Source organism: Theobroma cacao, chromosome 5 (assembly GCF_053813885.1).
Source record: "Theobroma cacao isolate CCN51 chromosome 5, ASM5381388v1, whole genome shotgun sequence".
Taxonomy (NCBI): domain Eukaryota; kingdom Viridiplantae; phylum Streptophyta; class Magnoliopsida; order Malvales; family Malvaceae; genus Theobroma; species Theobroma cacao.
In genome coordinates, this window is record NC_142643.1 from 84579 (window position 1) to 112123 (window position 27545).

The window sequence follows — 27545 nt, forward strand, 5'->3', positions numbered from 1 at the left end:
ATCTACACTAAGGTCACGCGTTTGGTTGGGGGAATAGTTAAGCCATTCTCCCTCTATTCCTTACAAAATTTTATCCCTTTGTTTGGTTTGCATGTGGAGAAGGAATGACTATTCTTTAAAATTGAGTAAAAGCTTGAAATATTTAATATCTTTTCTCATGGTATTAGTTATTTCACAATCATGGGAATAAAATTTAAATGTTTTTGATTAAAATATCTTTATTTGTTTTTAAAATTACAAATTTAAACTTATAAAATTAATATTTTTAATTAAAATTAAAAAATTATTAATATTTTCATATTTTAATAATAATATATTTAAATTATAAAACAAAAAAATAATATTTTAAAATATTAATTTTTAAATTATTAAGTGAAATTTAAATCAAAAAATGAAAAATGCAAATAGAGAAAAATAAATCTTATTATAATAAAAAGGTTAAGTTATTAATTATAATTTATAAAATATTTTAAATTTAAAAATTAATTAAAAATATTAATATTTTAATCATAATAATATTTAAATTATAAATTAAATTACCAATTATTAATATTTTAAATCAATTATAAATTATTAATATTTAAAAAATAAAATAAAAAAAATAATCATAATAACATTTAAATTATAGATAAAATAGTTGTGTTTTATAATATTAATGATTCAATTATAAATAAAATATTAATACTTAAATAATCAATTATTAATATTTAAAAAATATAAATTATTAATATTTAAAAGATAAAATTAAATAAAAATAAATAATCATAATAAAATTTAAATTATAAATAAATTATTAATATTTAAATGATAAATTATTAATATTATAAATAAAATATAAATTATTAATATTTAAAAAATAAATTGAAATAAAAATAAATAATCATAATAACATTTAATATTAATGATTAAAGTATAAATAAAATATTAATATTTAAACTATCAATTTTTAATATTTTAAAATAAATTACACATTATTAATATTTAAAAATAAAATAATTTAAAAATAAATAATCATAATAACATTTAAATTATGAATAAAATATTAGTATTTTTAAGATTAATGATTAGATTATAAATAAAATATTAATATTTAAAAATAAGATAAAATAAAATAATCATATATGTAATAAAAAGTATTTTTATCTTTTTATTTTTTATTTATTTTTTATTCCAAAATTATTGTTACCAACTAAATATTGCAATAAATCATAATAATTATTCCTATCCTATTCTATTCATTATACCAAACTACGTAATATATATTTTATTTTATTATTATCTTATTCTATTCTCACGTAATGACTATTTTATTCCATTCTTATCTATTCTGTAAACTAAACGTGCCGTTAATTGATTTGCCCATAAAGATGCATTTTTCAGAGATGACCTCAAGGTACAGATGAAAGTAGATTAAATCAGAAAAGTGAGAAGAGAGTTTTTGTAATGACATGCAATATTCCTAGGGTTTGAATTAACTGCTACCATTTGAAATTGACCAAAACAGCAAAAGGGTTTTGCGTGATGGAAGTCAAAGACAAACGGCTCCTAACCGTTTGAGCCATAACCAGGACAAGCAGGCAGGATTCTGGTCAAATGACTTGATGCCAAGATGATGCGTGGTCTGGTGCTTGAGAGTCTCTCCCCCTTTTCCTCTCTGTTGGTCAAGCCAACCCTCATTCCTAGCGCTACCAACCAGTAAAGAGTCTACGGTAGGTTTATTCCCAAAGTATATGCTTCTTCACGAGAATAATTCCTCAGAATATACTCTTTTGCTCATCAAATCATTGGGAGGTAAAGACCAACAGATGATCTCATTGTATATTGCTAATTTTAATTCCCTTGATTTGCATTAGTGGATATATATATGTTTTTGTTTTTCTTGATGAAATTATGCATTATTGAATATGTTTGTTGATGGTCATCTTGTCATTTTTTCATCTCTTCTTGGCCTTGTACCAGTTGCCAGTACCAAGTTCGTGTGCAGAATGATGCTTAGATGACCATCAACAAACACTTTCATCGTTTTGCATTCTTCTCTTTTTGCACGGTGCCTTTCTAAACAATTGGTAAGCGCAACTTAAGGTACGTATCTAATTTGTAATCTACAATCAAACTTGAATATTATGCTGCTAGTTTGTGTCAGAATTTATATATAGTTCTAGTATTAGTTTAGACGAAGAAATTAATGGAATTGATCAGTGATGATATGTCAATGTTATCCATGGTTACTGGACAATCTTAATTTGATCCTTAAAAATAACTTTATTTTGAGTATTTGTAGGGAGATATTGCAGTGAACAGCTACAACGCCCACTTCATCATATAATTGAAGGTATCATTATGTGAGACCTTGACCCCTATTGACCCGTAACTAACAGTAGACACGATAACACTAATTATGAGTAATTTCGTTATTTCTTTTAGTCAGCCCCTGAAATTTGTTTTCTAATGTTATTAAAGTTCAAGTAGGCCTAAAGAATGAATGGATGAGGATAAGATAATGAAGAAGATAGAAATATCAATAATTTTCACGGTAAGGGTAAAACGATCATTTTACATCTCGGGTTGAAATTTTTAAATTTTCATGAACCCGAGTATTTTTAAACCCTTATGGACCTTGTCTTAGTGTTAAAGAAGTAAAAATATTGCATAAAAGGAATGAAAAAAACAAATGACATAATTAAGGGTATTTTGGTAATTTTGTTAAAAATGGATAAACTTGAGCCATAAAAATCTAAGTTTTTAGGATGTTCTTCAAATTTCCAGCACTTCTTCTTCTTATTCTCCTTCCTCTCCCACATTCTCTCACCCCTCCCATGGAAGCTTGCCTTGAATTTTCATATATTTCCTTAAGTTAACCCCGATTTTTCATGTTTTTGTGTACATTTTCCCAAAGTTTTTTGTGCTTTTCTACTTTCTCACCATAAAAACCCTCAAAACCTTTCCTTATTACATTCTCTCACTAGTTGGATGTTCTAGAAAGAGAAAGTGAGATTTTTCATGATAGCTTGAAAGCTTTTGTGAAAAACTTCAATTTCAAAGTTATTAAGATGAGTAGTGAAATTGAGTTGATTTTTTTTAGTTGTTGAGAATGGCTGGTGGTTAGATCGGTGAATGTTTTGTAGTTGAGGTTGTTAATTCACTTTGGAGTGATTAGGCTAGAGAAAATGGATAGCCATTTAATGGTAAATTGAAAGCTAGCTAAAAGATAGCTTTTAGAGTTTATAGTGTGAATTAACATAATGGTGATGTTAATGTAATGGTAGGTTCCAACGAAATTCCATCCTTCCAATTGGACCATTAGGGAATTAAGAGTCGGCTAAAGGCTCAACAAAATACCGATAAGTGGACTTGCATTTCAAACTTGTTTTGGGGAATGTGAATGATTTTATCCAACTTGTCTTTGAAAATGTGTGCTAGGGAACAAGTCTTGATTAAATGTATTTGATATTGTGAAATGGAAAATGTGTATAAGGATGAATCCTTGTGTTTATTATTATGTTGGTATGTATGTATATACCTTTTGGATATGTGCTGTGTATGGATGAATGATGATGGCTGATGATGTTGAGGTGTGCGAGAAGGGAGTGCACACATGATGATGATTGAGTGTGCGAGTAGGGAGTGCACACATGACGATGATGGAGTGTGCGAGTAGAGAGTGCACAAATGATGATGATGTATGCATATGTTGATGTGAGAGTTGTAGAAAGTTCATAATATGGTATATGGTTGTAAATGCAAAAATGTAAGTATTTGATTTGTTGAAATTTGAAAGTTTACATGTGTTACATGTTGCTATTGTTATTTTAGCAAGATGGCTTTGTTTTAAGGGAAAGGGAAACTTTTCTTGATGTTTTGATTCTCGCTACAACGAGAAACTCTTGAGTTTGGAAGGGTGGTGCTGGTCGGGAATCTTGCTGTAGCGAGAATGTTACAGTAGCAAAAAACCTTCTGTTTTGGATCCTCATTGTGTTCGGTTGCTGTCCTATTTCCACTTCCTTGATACCATAGTTGAGCATGGACTTCCAACACTTAGGAATCAATGAATTACATTTGAAATGAGGAGGTTTGGTGAGAAACCCTCGGCCAGTTGAGAAACACTCAACTAGATGATAAATTAAGTCAAGTGTCGCTGTAGCAAAAAAAAAACTCATTCTCGCTGCAATAAGAATGTTTTTCCGCTGCAGTGAGGACCCATCATTTATTTGACTTGATTCGTATGAATTCTATTAAAGTTTTCACTCTCCAAATCCTTTGATGAGCATGGACTCTTTTAAATAAGTGATTTTTTTCATGTGGGGTTTACATGAGGGGTTTAATAAGAACTAAATAAATTTCATTGTTTTGTAAAAGGAATGCATCATGATTTTGCTAAACATTCCTTATGGTATGCTTGTTCCCTTCCTTGTTCACTCACTAGGTTTATACTCACCGTTTTCAACTTCATGTTTTTAGATCACGAGGCAACTAGTAACTAAGTCGAAGTGTCTTCGTATATTCGACCCTTGGTAGGTGTCTCGACATTCAGTAACTGTACATTTATCAGAGTCTCTCTATTGGAAGTCGAGTATTCTTTTGTTGTGTATAGACAAACTTAATGTAAATTATTAAGATATATGTTGTAGACAATGTATATATACTTGTTTGGTATGCCAGTATGAGGTGGCAATGTTCAATATTATTTTGATTCTAAGTTATGAAATATGACTTAACAGTTTATGATGGAATGATGAACATGTCAGATTAATAGGCTTACTTGGATTTAGTGGACTACGTCCATTAAGCCCATACGCCGGTCATGGTCTGGAATTTGGGTCGTGACACATTATCATAAATAGAGTAGCCTTTTAAGAGGTTTATCTTACTATATTATTTCACAGCACCAAGTTTGCATAGTGCATGGCAGGAAGGAATCATCCAAGCTTATTTCATGTCAAACATGACCCCCAGAATTTGATTTTTGGGACATTATTTGTTCTTTTAATCTGTGAGATCAGTAAAGGGGGTTAAAGGGTACTGCTTGCAGCTACAAATTAATGCATGGATTGGAAATTTTTTAAACAAGTTTTTGGAACCAGAAACCAAAGTCCAACCACCTTCAACTACAAGTGAATTTATATGCTGAAATGAGAATGGAACAACCACAACAGGAATGATTGAAAAATAAGTTGAAATGAGAACGGAACTGCTCTGAGTCTATACTTGACAGGGTTCATCCTCTTTCTTCCATGACAAGCCAAAGTTCCTTTCGTGACAATCTTAAATTCAATCCAAACCAGAACGGCTAAGTCGTGCCTTATAATCCAGTCACCGTAAGATTAGGATAGGAAGGAGGTTTGGTTTGGATCTTCTTCATTATATAGTAAACACTGGCCGTCATCTCATGGATCTTCCTATTGTTGATGAGAAGCAGCAAGGTATGTCTACAGCACAGCGTTTACCGAAATATGATGATTGTTGAGGCCAGCGCTTTTTTTTTTTTTTTGCTCAGCAAAATCCAGCGCTTATGTGAGAGAGTTTATGGAGAAGGCTTTTGTTAGGTCTGGACTGTGGAGCTTGTCAGGGTTCAAGAATGCTGGAAATCTCACCAGTCACCGGTCACCACAAGCCACAAGCATTGGTGGGCTACCTTGTCTTGAGAATCAGGCTCGACATTGATGGCATAAGATACCAGCAATGAGTGGGATCATCTTTATGCATACGGCTAGGGGAAATAGGCATACTTGGAAAATGATGAAGGAGAAAGGGCAGCCGGTTTATTTCATTGTTATTGCAAACCCCACAAGAACCACTACCACATACTTGTACCATCTGTAATATATATATATATCTCGCAACTCGAGATTGATTTTATTTGTAACGAATCTCAGGTCAGGTTAAAGACAATAAGAGGAAAATTTGCTTCAACTTTGCTTATTAAAGAAATTTTTTGTACTCTTCTTTAATTTGTCTGTCTCTTTTTACAGTGATATTACAGAAATGGTTAATTTGCGGAGAATTAAATTAAGAAGCAAAGGATTCATTCATGTGAGATCTCGAAAGGAGAAAATTTCAGAAAATGAAAAGTGCCAAGAAGAACAAGTATAACACAAACATGGAAGACATAAGGAGTACCTAACAAAAAGAAATTAAGGTTCAAAACAATGATACTCAAAATGCTGACAATGTTGTAAAAATCTGTCAGAAACAACAGGATTGGAGGATGAATAATATTGGTGAATGAAAGAAAACATTACAAGCTGCCTTTGGGGCTCCAATTAATATCTGAGATTCACTTGTTTTGTGTGCCTTAATTTTACTAGCTTTGTCTTGCTTTATAATTAATTATACACTATAATATAAGGCTTAAGCCTTTATTGGTTTAAGTTGATGATATTGGGGTAGGAATTGGACCAATTCCATGATGTCTTCAACAAAGAAATAGACAACTTTGAAGAATAATTCATTCGGTATTAGACGGAGGGGGCCATTTGGCTGATTTGTTTAACCACGACTATGACTTTTTCTAACTCGTGTTGTCGAGTTTGTCTGAATTGAGATTGAAACTTGGAAATCTGAGTTTGCCCCCTTGCTGTCCAAGCACAAGTTGAAGCACGGGATGCATATGTCCTATACAGGCAGTAAATGAGGCATACTGCATATATAATATACCATAATTAACCACCCACTTATCTCAAATTTTTCTTTTAAAGTATTAACAACACAAGGAAGTGATACACCCCTGCGAATGATTCAAAAAATACAGTTAAAAACATAAGTTGCTAAGTTGGTTTTTCATTTGGTTCCTGTGTGAGGCGGAGCATGGTGGGATTACAGCTATCTGTGCTGTCCTAGGTATAGACACCGCCGTTATAATTTTGGCAGCCTAACCGCTTAGATTCAGAACGTTTATATATGTAGATGCATGAATATGCTTGTTTGGACTCGGCTCTAAATTCTAATAGCCCAAACCATACTGCTTGTTGCAAGGCCCTCCTCTCCCCTTGTCTTTGAAATGAACAAACACGAACAGAATCAGAAAAGGAAAAAAGCATGGTTGAATGCAAATTAAGACGGAAAATGAAACAGATTAATTATGTACATCCTAGAAATCTTCTTCTTTTGCTGAATTTCAGCTCACAACAGATGGCAGGTTGACCTCAAACTTGGAGACAGACAGCACCCTGCAGCAATTTTAACAAAACCATTGCAGATACTATACTAATTCTCTTAATAGTGCTTGCAACGAGTATTGATCAGGATCAGGATAAAGCTACTTACCTTTTCATGGGAAGCTATAACATAATTAAAGCAAAGTATTGTTAACATTTACTTGGCAATTAAAACAAATGTATTGGCACTATACCCTTAGGCGCCGGTTACACATGAAAACATTCTATGGCTCCTAAATCTCTTAAGTTTCGGCGCAGGAGGAGTTGGAGAAGCACCAGTTTTCATGCCATCCGCCGATGAGTACCTCATGGAGAAATCTCCCATAGACACGTGACGGCGGTGACCATTTCTCTGTGTCTTGAGACCACAACTCTTTTCAGCTGTCGAAGGTTTCATACACACAGGACTCTGACCATCAACATCGAAGTCTGCAATGTTGTAAGTTTGAGCTGCACCAGATGAGAGACACTGATATTGGCGGCGAGTTTTATTCTTCTTGAGTGTTCTGTAAACCAGAGGGATGAGACCCTCCATAGCTGTGGTTTCTTGACTTGGCCTCCCAAACCAAAGTAGTAATACTAAATGTTGTTGATGAAGAAATTCTGTGGAGGAGGCTGGAACTTGGAAATGGAAGACTTTTGGGGTATTGGGGTTGGTGAGGAATTATGAAATATGCAGTGTAGGACAGCAAGTTTTGACGTGGCAAGTGTAACACGTCATTTTGAATTTCAAGCGTAGACGTATCCCAGGAAGTCGCCTAAATCGGATGCAGAAGTTTTCAACCTCTCTCTATACACACTGTACAATTATTTTCTTGTTTCAGCAAAACCCTATCCTTAAATTAAATGCGGAGAATAATTATCAATATAAAATTAAAGTAATAATCTTTCTTAAGAGATATGCTGCCATTGACCAAGCATTAGATGGAAGCTTATGATTATAAACTTGCACAATATAAAATACAGCAAGTTCCTTGTTAGGAATTCTTCTATTTTAAATACTGAATATATACCTATATATCATTAGTCGACTCGTTTGAGCTTAATTACGTATATCTACCCCCAATTTCCATACATGATAATAACATGTTGATTTTTTTTTAATATAAACCTTTTCCATGAATTAATTGACAAATTTAAAATTTTATTACTACAACTACTCTCTAAGTTGAACTTCTTATATATGGTCCTACCTTAATGGCATTGATTGATGTTGATTTGGTTAATTTAAACACTTGCTAGACTTTAATTAATTTGATTCATTAGCGTAGTTCTCTTTTGTCCATAGCAAAACATAATAGTCTTTTTTTTAAAATTAATTCTCTGTTGTTCCTATCACATACTCGATTTTAGGTTTTTTTTTTTATATTATTATTAGCAACGATTTCAAATTTTGTAATTACTTTCTTGTTAATTTACGATATAGTGATTCAAACTTAAAATTTTTTGAGTTATTATTAAGCAGATTGATTGATTAATAATACACTAACGCTTAACTAACCTTAAGTAATTTAAGGTATATGGGGCAATCTTATTTAGTAGTAATCCCATATGGGGAGTTACGTAGTGTAAGAAGCAAAGGAAAAGCTTACTATAAAGAGAAAAACCATAAAAAAAAAACATTGGTATTAACTCTTCACAGATGATAACTAAATCAAGATGAAGAAATGTCTGTGTTGCGATTGTCTAATAATTATTAACATAAAAAAAAAAAACACTGCAATGTTGTATTCTATTTGGAGTAATGTCAACAATGGCGGCAAACACTAAACGCTCGTAAACAAGATGGTGGAATTAAGGCTTATACCAATTCAATTCAAATAATTAAGATATAAAATTATAGTAAGTAGAGATGATATGATATTAAGCAAAGTTTTGGTGAAGAGTCACATCTGGTTGACCTGTCCCGGTGAGATGTGACACGCATGGACGCCGTCTTCAGCCTTCAGCCTCCAGCTGCCACCTATCAATCAGGCTATGCGGTCCATTGTTTTCCTTTATAGCCAATTGTTTTGGGCCTGGCATGGTGCGGTGTAAGGTTTTGCATCTTTCATATTTTCATCAAATCATGAGTTTTTCATAAGAGTAGGCTGCAGGTTCCAGTTCCAGTTCCAGGTCACTCAAATAAAGACCGGGAGACTTACACATTCAGAAAATTTTGGTTACACCAGTATCTGTCACTGCCACATTAGTTCTCCATAAATAAGCAACTACTAAAGATTATGTATCAAGTACCTAGCATTCATTCAAGTGCATAGAGATGAAAATGCTTGTCTGAAACGAGTTCCATAGCTTACAGTGAAGACTACAATTCCATAAGTGAAGAATATCAAAGGGAAACTAATACTCATTCAATAGAGCCAAAGGTTTAACATAACACAAGTGGAATTAAGGATCATGAACTATACTTCAAACAAATTGTTCTTGTAGCAAAGACTCCAATCTGAATCCTCTGAACGAGCCAAACCACCTCCATCAGTGCTAATCGACTCTGCACATGAACCTTGTACTGGAGACTGAAGCTTTTCTCTGCTTTCACCATGTACAAATTCAGTAGACCCAAAACCATTCTTTAAAGTTGGAACATTCCCTACATCAACATTGATCTCAAGACTTTGGCAGGGTTTAAGTGGGTCACCGCTATTCACATTTAATTCTTCCTCTTCATCTGATAGGCATCTGCAACTATCAAGCTCATCCATCTCAAAAATCCGACTTACTAATCCTTCTCTCCAGGATATTCTCATCTGTGATTGTGACACATTCTCGAATGTAGAATTAGAAGTCCACAAAGATTGATCACCCAGAATTTTCTGAAACGGAGGAAGCTCCATGGAATTGGAAGGTGTAGTCAAACGATCGAACTGAAAACTAGAACTGGTTGTATCCCATATTGATACATGTCTCTTGGGAGACAAGCTTTCCGTCCCAAGATCTCCAGCCACTGAAAGTAGCTGATCAGAATGAAAGTGATATCTCTTGTGGTCCTTTGCACTTGAACATGACAGCCCAGCATGCCTTTCCAAGCTTGAATCAGAGGTTGGGGTTTGCATAACATTTTCACTCCCTAATGTATCCGTAGAGAATGGAGAGCATCCTCCTTCAATATTATAGCAGTACTTTGCCTCTTCTTTCAAGGGAACAGCTCTGGAATAAGGCGTGTCATTTGGAGAAGATGAAACAAGAGCATAGTCACTTAAAGAATCTAAACATACTTGAAAATGAGGAAGTTGAGTGGAAATAAGCATATTATTTGTGCTCCTTTGGCACTTATTACAGCTGCTATTAGAAGTATCGCTTGTGTTATTGCTGAAGCTACACAAATCCAAAGATAAGCCAAGATCAGATAAAGGTGAGGAAGGATACGGAAGTGTTTTAGGTTCGAGCAAGCCGTGCAAAGGAGCAGAATTTTCCTTGTCATCGTCGTCGTCCTCATGACATGGAGACAAAAGCCAGAGCATTGAAGCCTCAGCAGGTGAAGAGAGCTTGGAAACACTAGATCTGTTAACAAGTCCTGTAGGATAATCTTTTTCGCGGTCAGCACTGTTAGAATTATCGCTCGACATATCATTAGCAGCCCCTAGAGCTACAGCCAGTACCCCTCTGGCCCTGCATTTTCTCCGGTCAGTAACCCCAGAAATGAGATGACCAGCACCATAGCAAGCAGGAGTATTTGCTGTGGTGGCGGTGGATTGGATCTCCGGAGAAAATGAAGCCTGAATTGGTGGGGTTTTAGAGTTACTAGAGCTAGCCTTTGATTTGTCATCATCGATAAGCCTATTCTTATGATTATCAACAACAGCAGCTACACAATCGAAAGCGGAACGAATTGTGAACTTACTCACAGCCACGGGAGTGAATTGGAGCTCCTCCTCAGGCAGCTTTAACAAGTCTTGAGACACAGAAAGCGACTCGGTTTCAGGAGCGGCATTATTGGAATCCAAAAAAGGAGGAGTTTCTGAAGTGGGCTTCTTGGAAGATTGGGATTTCTTAACTCTGCCTAGTTTGGAAGAAGAATTTTGGTTGATAAAAGGGAATGGTTTGGAGTGAGGAGGGCGTGAAATGGGGGCAGATTTGGGGGTTTTGGAGATGAGATGGGCTGTTGTCGCACAATTGCGATTGAAAGGGGTTTTAATATTAGTAGTACTAGCAGAAGAAGAAGAGTGAGAGAGCAAGAACCTGAGACAACCCCTTGGTGCTTCAATGGAACCAGAGGAAGAAGAAGAAAGACTGCTGCTGCTGCTGCTGCTAGTGGCGGTGTTTTTGACATGTTGGAATGCTCTTCTAGACCCCTGCTTCTCCTTCCTTTTCTTCATCGCCTTTGTCTTCGGAACCTCCGACTCAGACCAGTTCTTATGGTTATGGGGCTTCGATGATGAGGAGGATCTGATCATTCCGACAAGAACATAAACTTTCGTGCATGAAGGAACTAAGAGTGTAGCCAAAAAGAAAGAAACACTGCTAATAAGAAGAAAAAGAAAAGAGTGAGAAGTGAGACTGAGATCTATCATCTTGTGATTTGATTTGAAAGCCAGTGGAGGTGAGGCGGAAATGGGGGTTACACTTGCCTACAATTGGGCCCCTTGTTGTACTTAATTACTGGAATTGCCACTGCTGAGTGCTGGCCTTTAATCCTTTTTTGAGCCGCCAACTGGGCTTTGACTACACTCTCATTGGGCTGAAGGCTGAAGCAAGGTTGAGGTTACTACTCCGGGTCCGTTAAGCAATCATCAATTCATCACATCCGGAATTGACCGACAGCTGAGGACCTGAGGTTACCATGGCAGCAGCAGAAGCAAAGAAGATCATCATTGACACTGATCCAGGCATTGGTAACCATCTCCTATCACTCTCGATTACAAGTAGAGATCTTACAAATTTAATGATCTTATCTGGGCATCTTTTAGGTTTTCTAAATAGCATCTATGGAGCTACTTCCTTGTACTGTTTTCTTTGTTGTTACTTCAAATACTGCTGGGATAACGTGCTTTGTCAATCTTCGTTTTTTGTGATTTGAGCGGATGCATGCAGATGATGCCATGGCAATATTTCTGGCACTGAGGTCTCCGGAAGTGGAGGTCATCGGACTCACCACTATTTATGGCAATGTCTACACCACTTTGGCCACTAGGAATGCCTTACATTTGGTATCCTATCCTTCTTTCTACTTTGATTTATCTTTCTTTCAAAATTAGTTGGCAAAGCTTTGATGTGGATTTTGCTTTGATCGAGTTCATGTCGCCTAGTTAGAGGTTGCAGGCAGAACTGATATCCCTGTGGCGGAAGGATCCCATGTTACTATCACTGTATGTGCTCTTATTCCTTAATGCACCTCCAAAGTTGTGTCTTTTGTTTATTGAGCTTTCATCCCTCGCAGCAATTCCCTAATTTTCTTGGTTGATTAAGATTTCCATTGTTCATTCACCATCCTTGACCCTCTCTTTGTTTGAGTTCAACCTGCAAGCTAGGAGAGCATGTACATGAGATATTTTTATTCGCATTTATATTTTGTAATTTTGGTTCTATTTAGAAGTGTTTTGCAAAGGCAAAAAAAGTCCATACCTTTAGATGACGGAAGTCTTGACAGGTTGCATGTACTAACAATTTTGTAATCTTATTCCAAGTTATTATCAAAAGAGCTTCAATCATCTTCTCTTGGATTTAAATTGTTCTCTTAAACAAATATTTATAAAGAAAATCTAGTTTAAAAAATGTATGTGTTCAGAAGGGGTAATATCAATTAAATTCATGGCTGGGGTTTGCTCCAGTTATTATGTTGTTTCTTCAGCTCTATGCACGTGGGGCATACAGCTTTTCTGAATTTGAAGGTTAATTTCCATTAAATGAATGTGGTACTTTTTATAAATCTCTAAGTATTTTGATGTTATAAGACAACTTGAATTGACCTAATGGATGTCATTCCTGTGTTGCCTTTTGCGTACATATAGTAACTATGAACGGCTTGTCTGGTTCTATTATATCCAACTGATGAATAGTTTTACAACCAGAAAGGTACAAAACTTCGCATTGCTGATTTTGTCCATGGTGCGGATGGGCTTGGCAACCAAAATTTCCCTCCACCAAAAGGAAAGCCTATTGACATGTCAGCTGCTGCTTTTCTTGTTGAGCAAGCCAACCTTTATCCTGGGAAGGTTACTGTGGTGGCATTGGGTCCCCTAACCAATATTGCACTGGTCAGATTCTTGATCATTTGCTATAATTGTGGCGTTCTTTTCCTTTATAAATGAAATCCATAATATTCCATAATAGATTCTATTTGGAGCAGGCTATTCAACTAGATCCATCATTTACTAAAAACGTTGGGCAAATTGTTCTTCTTGGTGGCGCTTTTGCAGTAAATGGCAATGTGAATCCAGCAGCTGAGGCCAATGTAAGTTTCTCATCGCTTTGGCATCTATTTTGCTGTCTCCAAAACTTCAATTTATTAGACTAAAGTTTATATAATTTAATTTTTATTCTTCCAACTTGCAGATAATATAGCAACTGTAAGAAGAATAATATGTGCTTATTAGCCTTTTCAAGTTCTTTCTAATCGTTATAATTTTTACTTCTTTAGATGTTAGGTATGCATATGATTTCAACAGTTGAAGGTGGAGCTCATGAAAATGAAAAAACTCTGAAAATAAACTTTTTAATTCAATTTGTGACACTTCAATATTTTCGTATGCTAGTGTCATGTTTGCACACTCTCTCTCTTATGCATCTTGTTCCGACCTGTTAATTGAAAACCAGATCTTCGGCGACCCAGATGCTGCAGATATTGTGTTCACAAGTGGAGCAGATGTTTTGGCCGTGGGGATAAATGTTACTCATCAAGTTGTTTTGACTGGTACTCTTTTGGCATTCTTCTCGTTTTATGTCAATATATATATATTTTTTAAACTGGACCATTTTATTAACTAGTAGATCTATTGATGCACCTTATATTTCTAGTTTTATGGAACTTTGTTCCTTTATTTTTTAATTTTGTTTTTCTGTTTGCTTCTGTTTTAATAAAATTTGACACATATTAGATGCTGATCGCGACAAATTGGCGAGGTCAATAGGAAAATTTGCTCAGTACTTGTGCAAGATATTAGAGGTGTACTTCAGTTATCATCATGATGTATACAGCACAAAAGGTTTGTGTGCTGGAACTGGTTAATGCTGTTCAGGGAATCTAGCAGAACAATGACCCTTTGCCTTATTTACAACCATTCTGTAGGTGTATATCTTCATGATCCAACAGCCATGGTTGCAGCCATTAATCCTTCACTTCTTACTTATATGGAGGGTGCTGTGAGAGTTCAAACAAATGGCATCACAAGAGGACTGACAATATTATACAACAAGCAGAAGAGGTTAGATATTTTGTGTTTCTTTGAGCAACAATATTATTACTATTATTATTATTATTTATTTTTTGAAAGGTGAGCAAAAATATAGTTATTGAAACCTGAGGAGACTAAAATGAGCTTGTACGATTTAGTTTGATTTCTTTTGCAATTTGATGGCTAAGTTCAAAGCATCTTTATCCAAATTAAAAGCCAAAGTATGCTAATTGCGACAGTGGGTTTCTGGAATCTTTAATTGCAGCAGCTAATAGTTAAGAATAAAACAGTTAATAATCATTTTAAATAAAGGAGACTGACTCCTTTGAGTAACTAAAAAGGGCCTATTTGAGCAGCATTTGACTGCAGAGAAAGAGTAAGCCTTGCAGAATCATAGTTGCAGCCTTGACAGAGGACATGTCGGTTTATGAATTTACTTATAAAGTTTTGATGTTTGAATTAAGTAATACAAGTGAAGAAAACAAAGTCTATATGAAATCTTCTTGTTTGTGCTTATTGCCTTACCAAAAGGTCTCCTTGTGCTTTCCTGGATTGGAGATATTTGTAGGATAGAATGCCTACATGTACAGTTGCACCCTTCAAATTCTGTGATGATTTATCATCTCTGTTGCGTTCCTTACTGAGTGATCCATTTGGCCAGGTTTGCTGAAATTACAGAGTGGTCTGATCAACCCACGGTGAAGGTGGCAGTCACAGTCGATGCTCCTGCAGTTGTCAAATTGGTTATGGAGAGGCTGATGGACTCGTAGTTAGTTTCGGGCAGATTGAAGGCTCCATTATGGTGTCAGCTGATGATGAGAAGCGTTGTGTTGGGTATCACTTTGAATAATTTAGCTCCAATACAAACGGAAATGGGTGTGAATCCTGTCAATGTCTTTTTAAATTTGTTACCACTTTCCAGCGAAGGAATCATATTCTCTGTGAGTGGTTTGGTTTATCATGGAATATATGCTGCTGTTATTGTATCAATAAAAGTCTCAACGCTTCATTACTAATATCCTTTGAAACTTGTTTTTCGATTTGCAATGTAACAAACAGAAGACGTTGTACCATTGTCAAAACAGCTATCAAGGTCTGGCTCCGCTTGGCTCTAAGAATGAGATGATGATAATAATATTCCTACACCCTTTAATACTAATAGTAGTTGTTATACTAAGTGTATGTTTGATTTAGTTTTTTTTTTAGTTTATTTATTTTTTAAAAGTAAAAGTCAGATCAAACATAATTTTTAAAAAGTTCTTAAAAAAAAGTAATTTTTTTTAAGAATAAAATTTTTAAAAAAAGAGTTTAAAAAAAAGCTTCAAGGAAGAGTTTTTTCTTCTTTTCTTTTAAAAATACAAGAAGAATTTTATTTTTGTTTTAAAAATATTCTCATTTGTTAAAAATAATTACAATATTACCTTCTCAAAAAAAAAAAATACTTTCTATGATAATTTTAACAAAAATTATAACTTATAAAAAAAAATTACCAAACAATTTTAACTTAATTTTAAAAAATTTTATTTTTCATAAAAATTTCATAATAACTTTTAAGTTAGAAAAAAGTCAAGCCAAACAAGTTCTAATACTAATACAAATTCCTTCTGTCTATCTCTCTATCCACCATGAATGTTGAGATTCCCTAATTTTCAAAGAAAGAACGAGCATAAAGGTTAACATATATATATATATATATATATATATATATATATATATGCATTTTTTCTTTAAAAATAAAAATATATATATGTGTATCCAAATACGGATGAGCTATTTGGGCTTTTGGATAGAGGAGTTGAGTTCTTCAGGGCCGAAGCCATTGGGCTGGATAATAGATTGCTTGATTCTGGGGCATCAGCCGTGGCGCCTTTAGGCTTAAGGCTTAAGCGAAGCAAACGTCAGGGAAAGGAAGAAGAAGAAGAAGAAGAAGGTCAGATATTCACAGATTCCAAGGTTGAAGAAGAAGAGATTTGGTTTTAGACAAGACAAAAAGTTGAAGAAGAAGAAGAAGTAGAGCAACTCTACGAACAACACCCAACGGCGGCATTTCCGAGCTTCGGTTTGAGTCTGTGTGAGAAGTAATCGTTTTAATGGGTGGAGTTGTGAGGGGAGTGATAGTCGACCATGCGCTGCTTCAATATGGAAATGGAGAGCCCGACAATAACAACCCAACCCTCTCCTTGCTCCGCAAGCTCCCATTCTCCAACATCCGTACGGTATACATACTTACCAGGAGTATCCTGTGTACTTTTATCTCTTTCTTTCTATTTTTTTTCTTTTGATTTTATGCCCACCAATCTCCTCTCCTACTGCAGGCTATTTCCTATGGATTGCCTCTTTCAGCTGAGCAAGTAAGCGAGATGAAAGATGATGATTTTTCCTTTTTATCCGCGTCTTCCATTTTTTTCTTTATCTATGATTTCGTTTTCATACTATGATGAATGATATCTTCATCATCATCATCATCATCAGTGCCATAAGCAACGATTATACAGTCTATATGTATTTCTTTTATTTGCTTGTCATAGGTCAATCTCCTGCAGGCAATGGCAGACCTACACTCTCTTCAATGCCTTCCTTTGACTGCATCTTCCATGGACATTGCTCCACGTGAGATTGCCCAAGCTTGGGCTCATAACTCAGGCACCATCTTGTACCTCCTTCCTAACCGCGATGCCTCTCCCAAAATAACTTGCACTTTCTTCTCAATTGCTCCGGGTGAGCACTATTTAAACTTTTCATTCCTGGATAAATTACAATCATCAAGGAAGCTGCCTCAGCTTTTGGTATAATAATATGTATACACCAACTTCTTTGAAAAACCTCCTAGAGTTTGTCAAAGTCTCTCACATTGAAGATGGAGGATCCTCCTGCTTGACTTCAACTTCATGCTTTTTACTCAGTCAAAATTGCTTCCTGAAATTGGTTTTGCCTTCCTCCTCAGGTGCTGATGTTACCAGTGCACACAACAAGTCAAACAGGATTTATATGGACAAATTGGAAGAGCTACCTTTGACTATTTGCCGCTTAAATAAAAAGGTCAACCTCTGATCACTCTTTTCTATACTTCCTGTTTGTTATGCATTTCTGAAATCTTAATGTACTGCCAAATCCTAGGATCCAATGTTTTCCCCATCCACCTTAAAACTTCAAAGGTCATAGGAATCATTATGAACAGCATATAAAACTTGAGTAGCTTAGGTGACGTCCTCAAAAATCACAAATTAGAGTAAGGATTTACCTGAATATCAATTTACCTTCAAACATACTTTAGATTCCTCAAAAGACAATAACCTTTCATGACTTCTTTCACATTTTTCTCAGGCAATAAGCAACGATGTTGTGACAGTTGGTTACATTATGAAGCCTTCTCGTGAGGAAGATTTTGCCAAGGTCAGCCCTTTGATTACAAATTAATTTATTCAGATTTCTTGGGAAAGGAAAATTGCATTAAAAAAGAGTAGTATTAACTTATAGATTATGATTTTTCTCTGCCTTCAACTTTGCTAAGAACTGACTCAACAAGTTATGATTTTTTTCTGTAATTCTTGTTATGGTTTATATTGACCATTCAAAGCTCATGTATTGCATGAATTTTGTAGAGGGGTGCCTTTCCAATGTGTGCAACTCCAAATGGGTTGATTTTTTTGCCCTTGACGTTCAAGATTCCTATATCAACACAGTTAGAAGAGGTTGATGTGATTCTCCATAAAGCAACTGATGAAATTGTGTCGATTGAATTAAACAGCTTCTCAGAACCTTCCTACAGAATTGCTTTCACAACAGGAATGCAGGAACTGCAAAGGTATTTTTGACATCTAAGTATGTGTTTGTGTATGTGAATCTATGAGCTCACATGAGACTGTATAAAATATATGGCTTCTTGGCTTTCTTATCTTTTGACAGTCATGTGTCTGACTATATGGTATTTATGGTGGCCAAGAACAATACTATCATCTTGAACTTGTGTCCTTATAGTCTAGGAAAAAAGTTATCTTTTGTAGTCCATGAATTAATTTTAGTTGGATGTGATACTCATGGAGCTCCTTTGTAACTACTGCTGATTCTTGAACAGGAATATTGAAAATCACAATCATTGCTTTGAAGTTGATCCACTTAGTAGCATTTACCCTGTTTTGGATCGGTTAACGATCCAACAAATTCTACTTGGTCTGGAGGATCTCAATTCAGGAGGACGCTGCAAAGTCAGGGCCCCTCACTTTTTCAAGGTCTTTTGCCTGAATGGTATCTATTATATACTTGTTTCACAAGGATGTAGAAAACTACTTGATATTGCTCTATGGAACTTTTGCTAAATTGTTAATTTGCAGAAAATGTTACTTGTATGATTGAAAACTATTTGCGACAGAATATGAAGGCTTTATGCCAGACACTGGTACTTCTTTTCAGTTATTTGCATGATGAAGTTTGTCATAAAAGGAATCTCTTGCAAGTACTTCCTCACTGGAGGTTTTCCATAGTTTAACTCGCCAGAATGTTTTATAATGAAGGGGGGATATATAAGTTATAAGAATTTGAGGGTTTCTTCTTTATTTTGGGTAGACTGCAACTTAGTTACTTTTGCTAGTTGAAATGCCCATGAGTTCCAGAAGATGCATTCTTTCAATACTTTGTGCAGGTTAGAATGAAATGTTATGAATGTGATTGCAAGACCTTTCACCTTACCTTCTGTCTTCAGTTCAATAACAAGTAAACAATTATGTTTTAGCTTCTTGAACGTTTCCCTGAATTTAATGGTTTTCTTTGCACATGTGCTGCTCAAATATGCAGGTTGACAGGTTTGATGAACCGGATTTGGTACAAAGACTACGTGATGCAAAGCTGTCTGTTCCAAGTATAGTGAAACCTCAAGTTGCCTGTGGTGTAGCTGATGCTCACAGTATGGTAAATATATGGTTAATTTACATATCCCTTCTGGTACCATGAGTTTGGATAATGTTACTGTGGAGAAAACTAATAAGAGGTACCTAGATTTCCATGATTTACTTTCTCTACCATTTGTTATGAAGACTACTTGCTATCCCTGATTTCTTGTTGCTTAAATTAAAAAATTCTTTTCCATCCATGAATTCTGATTTACCATTTCATGTCAGTAGACAGCATTCTCTGATTAGTGAAGCTATTACTCTATTTCTCACTTTGTCTCCCCTTTCTGGTATTAGTTATCTCTTGTCCCAATTGGTATTGTACATTTAAGATCCTGATGATGAAGTAGTTTGCTTTTCATTTGTTCTAAAGCAATTAGGAACCATTGTTGGTGTATGTCTTTATCTGTATATACCAGTACTAGAGATGTTGATATATTCACTGAAGGCAGCATATCAGGGGGAAAGACAAGATGCTAAGTTGCTCTACTCTTTAAAATATAGATTGCATCGTCAATTATTTCATCACAACAACAGCAAACATAGCCTTTTCTCAAAATCTGAGGTTGGCAGCATGGACCACATTATGCCACTCTGTTCATTTAGAACCTTGTCTTCAATAATCTTGGTAAAATGAAGTTTCCATTTATTTGCTTGAGAACATTATGGGCCTGTTTAGTTTTAGAAAATGTTTTCGATATTTCCATCTCCATTTTTACATTATAAATGATCAATGAAATAAGAATGATAACTATATTTGGAAACCCTTGTTGCACAATTTTCTATAAAATTGGAAAATTATTACAAATGGTTTTCCCATCTTTTAACTACATTTGTTTGCTTAATCCCATTGGTCATATTTGGGGTGTAACGGAATGGAAAATGGAAACATTTTGTAAAATTAAACAGCCCTATTTTTTCCCCTTTGGTAACTCCTGTTACCCAACTTAGGTAATGATATTTGTTAAACGTGCTGACTTATCTTTATTTGAGTGAATGATAAGTAATCTGTGTTGTAGACTTGCATTCTCTCTGATATAATATTACTTACTATGAGTAGATGCCTAATTTGTCTAATATCATTCCTAATTCAGAGATAAAGAAATTATTTGGTCAAGTACTAACATTGCTTAACAGCATTTATAAAATGATTGTGGCTCTTATTTTGGACATTTTGATTCAATGTAAACAAACTATAATTGTCATGTCTTTCATCACCTTTTAGTTTACCAAACTTTACTTCATCAGAAAAGCTAAATTTTCTCATAACAGGCAATTGTCTTTAGAGTTGAAGATTTCAAAGATTTGAGTGTTCCGCTACCTGCTGTTGTTCAGGTGAGCATCCACAAATATTTTAAAGCTGTTCATATGAAGGAAATCATGATTGCATGTTTTATATTGCTAAATCTCTCTGCTTGAAGTTTAAAAATAAGCTTCTCAATTCCAGTCTTAATACTAGTTCCTGGGATTTTGTAAGCTGCCACATTTCGTTCTTATTGGACTATGGTCTTTTATTTGTTCATGCTTCACTTATATTATGTCATTAAGCCAACATCAGTTCAAAGTACAAAATTGCTCATCCCCCCCCAAAAAAAAAGTGTAAGGTACCAAAATTTTTCATCCATGTTCCATGGGAGACCTTAATCACAATGGTGCTATGTCTAAGCCTGTTTCCATAATCAGTAAATGTGACAATCTATTTCTTATTGGGAAACCTTGGCTCTAAAATGGGAAATGATTTGGACTGCAGGAATACGTTGATCATTCATCCACTTTGTTCAAGGTTTATGTTCTGGGTGAGAGAGTTTTCCACGCAGTAAAGAAGTCTACACCTAATGCTGACATTTTGATGAAATCATCTGAAATTAATGGTCTCAGACCTCTTCTCTTTGATAGGTACATTCTGTTTCCTTTCTTCCTTCTTGTCCCCTTGTAATAAGGTCTTTGTTTTATTGAATTATTCTTTAGAAAGTTGCTGTGGTTGCATCTTCCTGCAGCTTAAAATCTCTACCTACTGGCACTGGAAACCAGCATTCTGGAGGTCAGGATCTGTGTCTTGATCTTGCTCTAGTAAAAGAGGCTGCTGAGTGGCTTTCGAGGAGGCTTGGTCTTACCATCTTTGGCTTTGACATTGTTGTGAGTAGCTCACATAAACTTTGACTACAAAACTTGAGTTGACTACATATTTCTGATTTGAAAAACATTATGTTCCTTTTAAAACTGTTTTTAGTGAATTGTGATTTATGGTTGTATTATTAACTGTAGAAACCCATACTTGTGTAAAAATATGTGAATAAAAACTTTTGTTCTATACTTAGAATAGAAAATCAAGAGGATCATTTCAGTCTACCATATAATCTCTTTTGGACCCCACTAGTCACCTGCAAGTGGTACAGTTATTCTAAGATACTTAACTGTTATGTCTTGTGTTTTTTTGTGCTCAATAATTTTAATTGAATTGTGGAGGGGATTCAGGGGACATTCAGGGGACGAAGTTGGGTGAATGGCTGAGAAGGGACAACCTTGGCAATTTACTTGGTATAACGTAGTTTGAAACTGTTAAAAGGAGGAATTCAGGGAATTTGGTGAATCTAGCATTGCGATAAATAAAGAATTGCATTGTGGAATGAAGCTTTGACCTGGTGCAAAGAGAAGCCAAACCTATGAGATGTAGTGGAGGGTCTAGAAAACATGTTTGTATAGTGAATTTGGATGGTGTTTCTTTAAGTCATTTGTTAGCCACCATTTGCATTATGTGTTAATTGGGATCATGTTTTGTTTGCTGGTAAAAACTTTCAGATTCAGGAAGGTTCTGGGGATCATGTGATTGTGGATGTAAACTACCTGCCATCATTCAAAGAAGTTCCTGATGGTACGGCGATTCCTGCCTTCTGGGATGCTATTAAAAAGAAGGTTGATTCAAAAGCAATGAAGCAAGCAAGCGTGGCCGCCTCCCATGGAATGTAAAGCGGGTGCGAGATAAGAAATGCGGTTGGTGTCCAATAAGAAAATGAAAGACAACCTCTTGGGAGATGAATGAGATGTCTTCTGACAATAAGCTTGTAGTTCTTCACATGTCCATGTCTGTTAGGTGTGGTGCACCGTGCATGTGATATGAGGCCGTGATCTTACTATCTCGAAAGTTTTGGGCTTCTTCTCTTGTTCTAATTGAAGCTAGTACAGTTCTACTTACCTTGCTGCCATATGAGTAATTGAAGTAGGAAACCATTAATAAGGCTTTATTTCTTATGGGAACCAAATCTAGTATACTATATCCTACCTTTTGTTTCTTCATTTGTTTTATAAGTGACACTATTTATTTTCGTTAAATGCATTAATCTCTTGTGTTGGATTTTATTTTTAGTTTTGAAGAAAGAGTAATTCGAATTTGATTTTACGAGAGTAAATGATACATAAGAAGTATATCATATTATTGAGTCCAATAGTCAAGTTCATATTATAACTTTTTTTTTTTTGAAAAGCATATTATTATAACTTTTAAAAATGTAATAATAGAATACTAATTATTGAATTAAATAATTTTGTAACGACATAATAATAATAATAATAATATTAAGTGGGCATTCATAATTTAATAATATATACATATATATTTATATAAGTAAAAGTAGAGAGACTGCAAAATTTAAAATCCAAAGATCTATTATAGAAATTAAAAGTAGTAATTAGTATAAGAAAAATCGAAAAATAGAAAGAAGAGTAGTACAGTACAGTACTAGTTAATATAAGTATAGAAAAGGGAGGATGAGTATAAGTAAGGCGCGATGCAGGTTCAGTGAAGGGCGAGAATTGCTCTCCATTGTCTCCTTCGGCCCTCGCCCTTCTCAGGGCCCTCTCCCCTCTGCTGTAATCCCTAGATCCCTACCCTCTCACGGGAAAAGCCTCCCCAATTTTATTTCCCCTACTATCTTCTTCTTTGATTTTTAAATTAGCTAAAGCACCAAAGTCTATACTCTGTATATCCCACAATAATGGCCCAGCCCGAAACCCTAGATTCTCCGCTATCAGCATCTTCTTCCTCAGATCCACAACTGTCGCGGAACTTGTCATCCAGTCGACTCAACGCTCAGGCGCCTGAGTTTGTGCCTACTCGCTCTACGCCTCAGCAGCAGCAGCAACAGCAACAGCAACAGCAACAGCAACAGCAGCAGCAGCAGCAGCAGCAGCAAAGTCATAGGATGATGATCCCTCCTCCTCCGCCCCCTGCGATGCTGCACGTCTACCCTCCTCCTCCGCCTCCGCCGGCGGCGTTTCACCTCCCCGTCCATAGCCCAGTGCCTATGCCGCCTCACATGGTCCCCGTGCCCCATCATATGCCCATGCGGAATCATCACCACCATCATCATCATCCTCCGTTTCAGAATCATCCTCATCATCATCGAGAGCAAGAAGTTGAGGCTGTTGTGAAGAAAGATCACCACAAGGAGCAGCATAAGGAGCACAAGGATCACGGTGCTTCTTGCTCCAAAAATGGGCTATCCGAAGAAGCTACGCTAAAGATTTTGAATCAGGTCAGAGGTCGCCATATTCGCAACACTCAATGTTCCCCCTGCTGCTCTTTCCAGTTTTAAGTGTTAATCCTTCAAGTAACTTGTGTAATTTTTTTACTTTTGAGTATTCTGGTTGAATGTCTTTGTGCATTCTTAAAGAAATCTGATTCTGGGATTAGCTAATTATTGGCGGATACTTGCAATTTAAATTGACCAAATGCTGGACTAATGTTGCCATTTTCTTTAGGAAACATTGCCTTTTCCTTTGATTTGTTCCTCTATAATTTTTCCTTTAATGTAAAAAAAAAATCAATCTTTTTTTCAGGTTGAGTACTATTTTAGTGATTTGAACTTGGCCACCACCGATCATCTTATGAGGTTCATCAACAAGGATCCGGAAGGATATGGTAAGATTTCTTTCCATTTGGGAGCAAAAAGTTTTAGACTGGGACTCTAGTTTATGCAAACTTATATCATTTAAAAAGCTCATGCACATTAGTGTTGTTTATAGTATATAGATCATTAACATTGCTATTTATAGTCTAGTTGTGCATGACCATTTTATGAGTCCTTTCCTCTCACCTCTTCCAATTTCTTTGTTAATTTTACTAATATGAATTCTCCTAGTCTTAAAGATTATTGACTTGTTCTAGAATCTAAAATTTTGACTTTGTTCTAATATAAACTATTCTGCATTCATTCTAATATTTTCTTGTTTTCCATATAGTGCCAATATCTGTTGTTGCATCTTTTAAGAAGATTAAAGCCCTCATAACTACTCATGCCCAGCTAGCTACTGTTTTGCGGAACTCGTTGAAGCTTGTGAGTATTTTTCTTGTACTCTATTTATGTGTTCTTAATTTTTTTTTTTATATGTGCTTGCTTCATATCTCTTTATGGCCTTGCTTATATCTTTTTGATTCCATAATCTACAGGTTGTTAGCGAAGATGGAAAGAAAGTAAGACGCCAGCATCCCTTAACTGAATCGGATATGGAAGAGTTGCAAGTAAGGTTTTTGTTCGTTTTGTTTCTTTACATTCTACTTCTTTTTATGCAAGTTTGTTGTGCATCTTCTCTGTAAATGTTTGTTGGTCCTTGTAGTCAGGCAGTCTCATAGAATATTGCATGAGATATTTGTATTTCATCCTACCTTACATTATATTCAATCAAATCAGGTATCCTAATGTTTTACAAATTGCTTCCAAATACTTGTGATTTGTAGTCTCGTATAATTGTTGCTGAAAATTTGCCCGAGGATCACTGCCACCAAAACCTCATGAAGATATTCTCTTCTGTTGGGAGGTACCTAGACTATTACCATATTAAAGAAATTATAAACTCTAGGTAGAAATTTTTGTGTTTATCTGTGTTTATCATGGTTTTTATGGACCAAACTCTCTTGATCTTTGCATTCTTAGTGTGAAGACAATTCGTACCTGTCAGCCTCAACCCTCTGGTGGTGGGGTTTCTTCAGCATCTAGGACAGCAAAAAGTGATGGCATGCATTTTAGTAACAAGGTACGTCTGCTCGTCATGCATGTGCTAGCAATTTTGTTTATTTCCTATGGATGTTGGTCAAATTCTGTGGGAAGATATCACATTCTCTCGATATTTATCCTGATTAAAAAATATTAGCCATTGGGTTGATGATTTAATTTTGGACACTTTATCTATTTTGTAGTTGCATGCATTTGTGGAATATGAATCTGTTGAGCTGGCTGAGAAAGCAGTAAGTACTCCTATTTTCCATAGGATGGCCCTTTTTACCTTCCATGGTTATAAACAGATGAATAAATGTCTTATTTTGCAGGTAGCAGAGCTGAATGATGAGGGAAATTGGAGGAGTGGCCTTAGGGTCCGCCTAATGCTTAGACGTGTGGTATGTAGTGATGGATATTTAAGGTTTTTACTTCAATTACTTCTGCTCTTTTGCTCCCTTTCTCTTCTCCTTTAATGTTTGTGAGATCCAGTGAATTGTCAGTGGAAATAAAAAAGTATCATTGAGTGGACCTTAGTCTGTTTATCCATTGAGCCTGTTTAACATTTTATATCACCAGATAGTTTGGAGTGTGAAACTTATTCTTAGTGTTTGAAATATTAAATAAGTGAGCATTTGGTAGATTATACAGTTCTCAACCTCCTCCCGGACTGCACGCACAGAGACAATGCAAAAAAAAAAAGAAAATCCAATTGTTATAGTTGTTTTCAATTTGGGTCGTATATATCATCTATTTCATTAATTTCAACTGAAATCTAGGTTTGATGCAGAAAATTTGTTATGTTTGGCTAATTTCATTTGATTCATGAAGCAAGACTAGACCATTGATCTGTGTTTGCATTCTCTTATTCTTAGTCGAAACCTACTCATACAAGAGGGAAGAAGGGCCATGATGGGGAAGGTCATTATGAGGAAGATGATGCTTCAACATCCGAGCAGCAGTCAAATGATAAACAACAAGAAGATCCATCTCAGTTGTCTGATATCCATTCACATGAGTATCCTGTAAGTGCCAGTACAAAATTCTCTCCATGTTTTGGTTAAGGTCTTCAAATAAGTATTTACCTTGAGTTAGGCTCTTCCTGTTATGGGCATTGATCCCCTCTAACAAAAATTAACTATGAAATAGAACGAAGATAATGCTAAGACAATGAAATACTGGAAATGGCTTCTTGACTATTATGAACATACTTGTGCTGTAGTGGCTAATTTGCTAAACTTGTGAAGCTCTGCTTTTCAAAAAATGGGCGTGTTCCACATGCTGTTTTGCTGTTACTTTTGAAGATACTTTTAAGATAATAACAGGGAGCAATGCAGTGATGTATATTGTAAAGCATTGGTACAGCAGTGATACCCGTAATTATATGAAGCTAGAAATCAAACTTGGCTCAATTTGCATATGCTGTTCTGGTTGTTTCCCAGAATGCTAATTGTCATACCGTGGTTCTCCTTGTTCAGGGAGAGGAGCATTCCAATGAGAAAGAGGGTGGGCAGAAAAAAGGGCGAAACAGAGGCCGGGGCAAAGGACGTGGGCGGGCTCAATACCATAATAACCAACATAATAGTCGTGGAAATCATGTGGGCACTCCCCCTTCAGCAACAAGTAATTTGGTCAGTAACGAGCAAGCGACTGTAGCAAAGCAGCCCCCTGGTCCTCGAATGCCAGATGGCACAAGAGGATTTGCTATGGGTCGGGGGAAGCCGGTTGCTGTTAATACGGCGTGATTAATATTTATACTAGACAAGACAATGGTGTGCAATGTTATATTGGGGTAGGGAAATATATGTGTTTTTAAAGTGCATGACAAGGGGGTGGCCATCTATGGTTATTAGTCATAGTTTAGTTGAAGAGTAAAATTATAAGTAGCGAGTGTGGAGTGAGCATTTTGAAAGTGGGTATGGATGATATGCATATTTGTTGTTATTGTATTAACTTGTAGAGAGTTGATGACCTATACCCTGTACCCTATGGCTATAGCCTATAGAATGAGTGAAGAAGCAATAATAATACTATTATTACTTTTGGTTACAATAATTTCCTTCTATATGTGTTGGCCTCCTCACTTCCTTACAAACTGCTCTGCTCTGCCCTGCATTGGAGTCAGTGGCAACTTCAAACATATCCTTCAACGCGATGGTAGCAGCAGGCACGAGACCTGCATGG

At 35.6% G+C, this 27545-nt stretch overlaps 5 protein-coding genes and 1 long non-coding RNA gene across 10 annotated transcripts; 4 read left to right on the top strand and 2 right to left on the bottom strand.

Moving 5' to 3' along the window:
- Positions 1–1460: 1460 nt before the first annotated feature.
- Positions 1461–5910, top strand: LOC148762310 (uncharacterized). Of its 2 annotated transcripts, none has more exons than XR_016026166.1 (2): positions 1461–1791; positions 1960–5910. It is a non-coding gene; the product is annotated as an uncharacterized LOC148762310 (long non-coding RNA). The 2 variants fall into 2 exon arrangements; XR_016026167.1 differs by having other exon boundaries at positions 1461–1709.
- A 1140-nt stretch (positions 5911–7050) lies between these two features.
- LOC18597397 (uncharacterized) lies at positions 7051–7804 on the bottom strand. Its single transcript, XM_018120868.2, has one exon. It carries the CDS (start codon positions 7687–7689, stop codon positions 7351–7353), a length of 339 nt encoding a protein of 112 aa, XP_017976357.2. The 5' UTR covers positions 7690–7804; the 3' UTR covers positions 7051–7350.
- Positions 7805–9374: 1570 nt separating this feature from the next.
- On the bottom strand, positions 9375–11663 carry LOC18597398 (GPI-anchored adhesin-like protein). 2 transcript variants are annotated; one of them, XM_007026422.3, is made up of 2 exons: positions 10996–11663; positions 9375–10668 (listed from the first exon to the last, which is right to left on the bottom strand). In XM_007026422.3, the coding sequence occupies exons 1-2, from the start codon at positions 11546–11548 to the stop codon at positions 9557–9559; spliced, it is 1665 nt and encodes a 554-aa protein (XP_007026484.3). In that variant the 5' UTR covers positions 11549–11663; the 3' UTR covers positions 9375–9556. The 2 variants fall into 2 exon arrangements, with proteins under 2 accessions (XP_007026484.3, XP_017977370.2); XM_018121881.2 differs by having other exon boundaries at positions 9375–11663.
- A 162-nt stretch (positions 11664–11825) lies between these two features.
- Positions 11826–15644, top strand: URH2 (uridine-ribohydrolase 2). The gene is made up of 9 exons (XM_007026423.3): positions 11826–11986; positions 12186–12301; positions 12401–12460; positions 13163–13348; positions 13441–13545; positions 13908–14004; positions 14189–14296; positions 14380–14515; positions 15147–15644. Exons 1-9 carry the CDS (start codon positions 11935–11937, stop codon positions 15253–15255), a joined length of 969 nt encoding a protein of 322 aa, XP_007026485.3. The 5' UTR covers positions 11826–11934; the 3' UTR covers positions 15256–15644.
- A 616-nt stretch (positions 15645–16260) lies between these two features.
- ITPK4 (inositol 1,3,4-trisphosphate 5/6-kinase 4) lies at positions 16261–22701 on the top strand. Of its 3 annotated transcripts, XR_001927967.2 has the most exons (13): positions 16261–16701; positions 16801–16836; positions 17014–17203; positions 17430–17524; positions 17810–17878; positions 18088–18290; positions 18561–18714; positions 19277–19390; positions 20644–20706; positions 21122–21267; positions 21369–21507; positions 21847–22064; positions 22171–22310. XR_001927967.2 is itself a non-coding variant. In XM_018121301.2 (12 exons), the coding sequence occupies exons 1-12, from the start codon at positions 16576–16578 to the stop codon at positions 22336–22338; spliced, it is 1503 nt and encodes a 500-aa protein (XP_017976790.2). In that variant the 5' UTR covers positions 16261–16575; the 3' UTR covers positions 22339–22701. The 3 variants fall into 3 exon arrangements, 2 of the variants coding, with proteins under 2 accessions (XP_017976790.2, XP_017976792.2); XM_018121301.2 differs by lacking the exon at positions 21847–22064 and having other exon boundaries at positions 22171–22701; XM_018121303.2 differs by lacking the exon at positions 21847–22064 and having other exon boundaries at positions 17029–17203; positions 22171–22701.
- A 436-nt stretch (positions 22702–23137) lies between these two features.
- On the top strand, positions 23138–27416 carry LARP6B (RNA-binding protein). Its single transcript, XM_007026425.3, has 10 exons — positions 23138–23903; positions 24208–24289; positions 24610–24704; positions 24818–24889; positions 25106–25185; positions 25302–25401; positions 25565–25612; positions 25694–25762; positions 26237–26386; positions 26840–27416. The coding sequence occupies exons 1-10, from the start codon at positions 23364–23366 to the stop codon at positions 27104–27106; spliced, it is 1503 nt and encodes a 500-aa protein (XP_007026487.3). The 5' UTR covers positions 23138–23363; the 3' UTR covers positions 27107–27416.
- The last annotated feature ends 129 nt before the right edge of the window (positions 27417–27545 follow it).

Bases quoted from the DNA above. Each gene is read 5' to 3' on its own strand.
- ITPK4 (XM_018121301.2), top strand. From the start codon at position 16,576: ATGGGTGGAGTTGTGAGGGGAGTGATAGTCGACCATGCGCTGCTTCAA. The intron at 16,837-17,013 runs GTAAGCGAGATG...TGCTTGTCATAG, and splicing joins TGCCTCTTTCAGCTGAGCAA to GTCAATCTCCTGCAGGCAAT. The intron at 21,268-21,368 runs GTACATTCTGTT...ATCTTCCTGCAG, and splicing joins AGACCTCTTCTCTTTGATAG to CTTAAAATCTCTACCTACTG.
- LARP6B (XM_007026425.3), top strand. From the start codon at position 23,364: ATGGCCCAGCCCGAAACCCTAGATTCTCCGCTATCAGCATCTTCTTCC. The intron at 25,613-25,693 runs GTAAGTACTCCT...CTTATTTTGCAG, and splicing joins TTGAGCTGGCTGAGAAAGCA to GTAGCAGAGCTGAATGATGA. The intron at 26,387-26,839 runs GTAAGTGCCAGT...CTCCTTGTTCAG, and splicing joins TCCATTCACATGAGTATCCT to GGAGAGGAGCATTCCAATGA.
- URH2 (XM_007026423.3), top strand. From the start codon at position 11,935: ATGGCAGCAGCAGAAGCAAAGAAGATCATCATTGACACTGATCCAGGC. The intron at 13,349-13,440 runs GTCAGATTCTTG...TATTTGGAGCAG, and splicing joins CCCTAACCAATATTGCACTG to GCTATTCAACTAGATCCATC. The intron at 14,516-15,146 runs GTTAGATATTTT...CCATTTGGCCAG, and splicing joins TTATACAACAAGCAGAAGAG to GTTTGCTGAAATTACAGAGT.
- LOC18597398 (XM_018121881.2), bottom strand. From the start codon at position 11,548: ATGATCAGATCCTCCTCATCATCGAAGCCCCATAACCATAAGAACTGG.
- LOC18597397 (XM_018120868.2), bottom strand. From the start codon at position 7,689: ATGGAGGGTCTCATCCCTCTGGTTTACAGAACACTCAAGAAGAATAAA.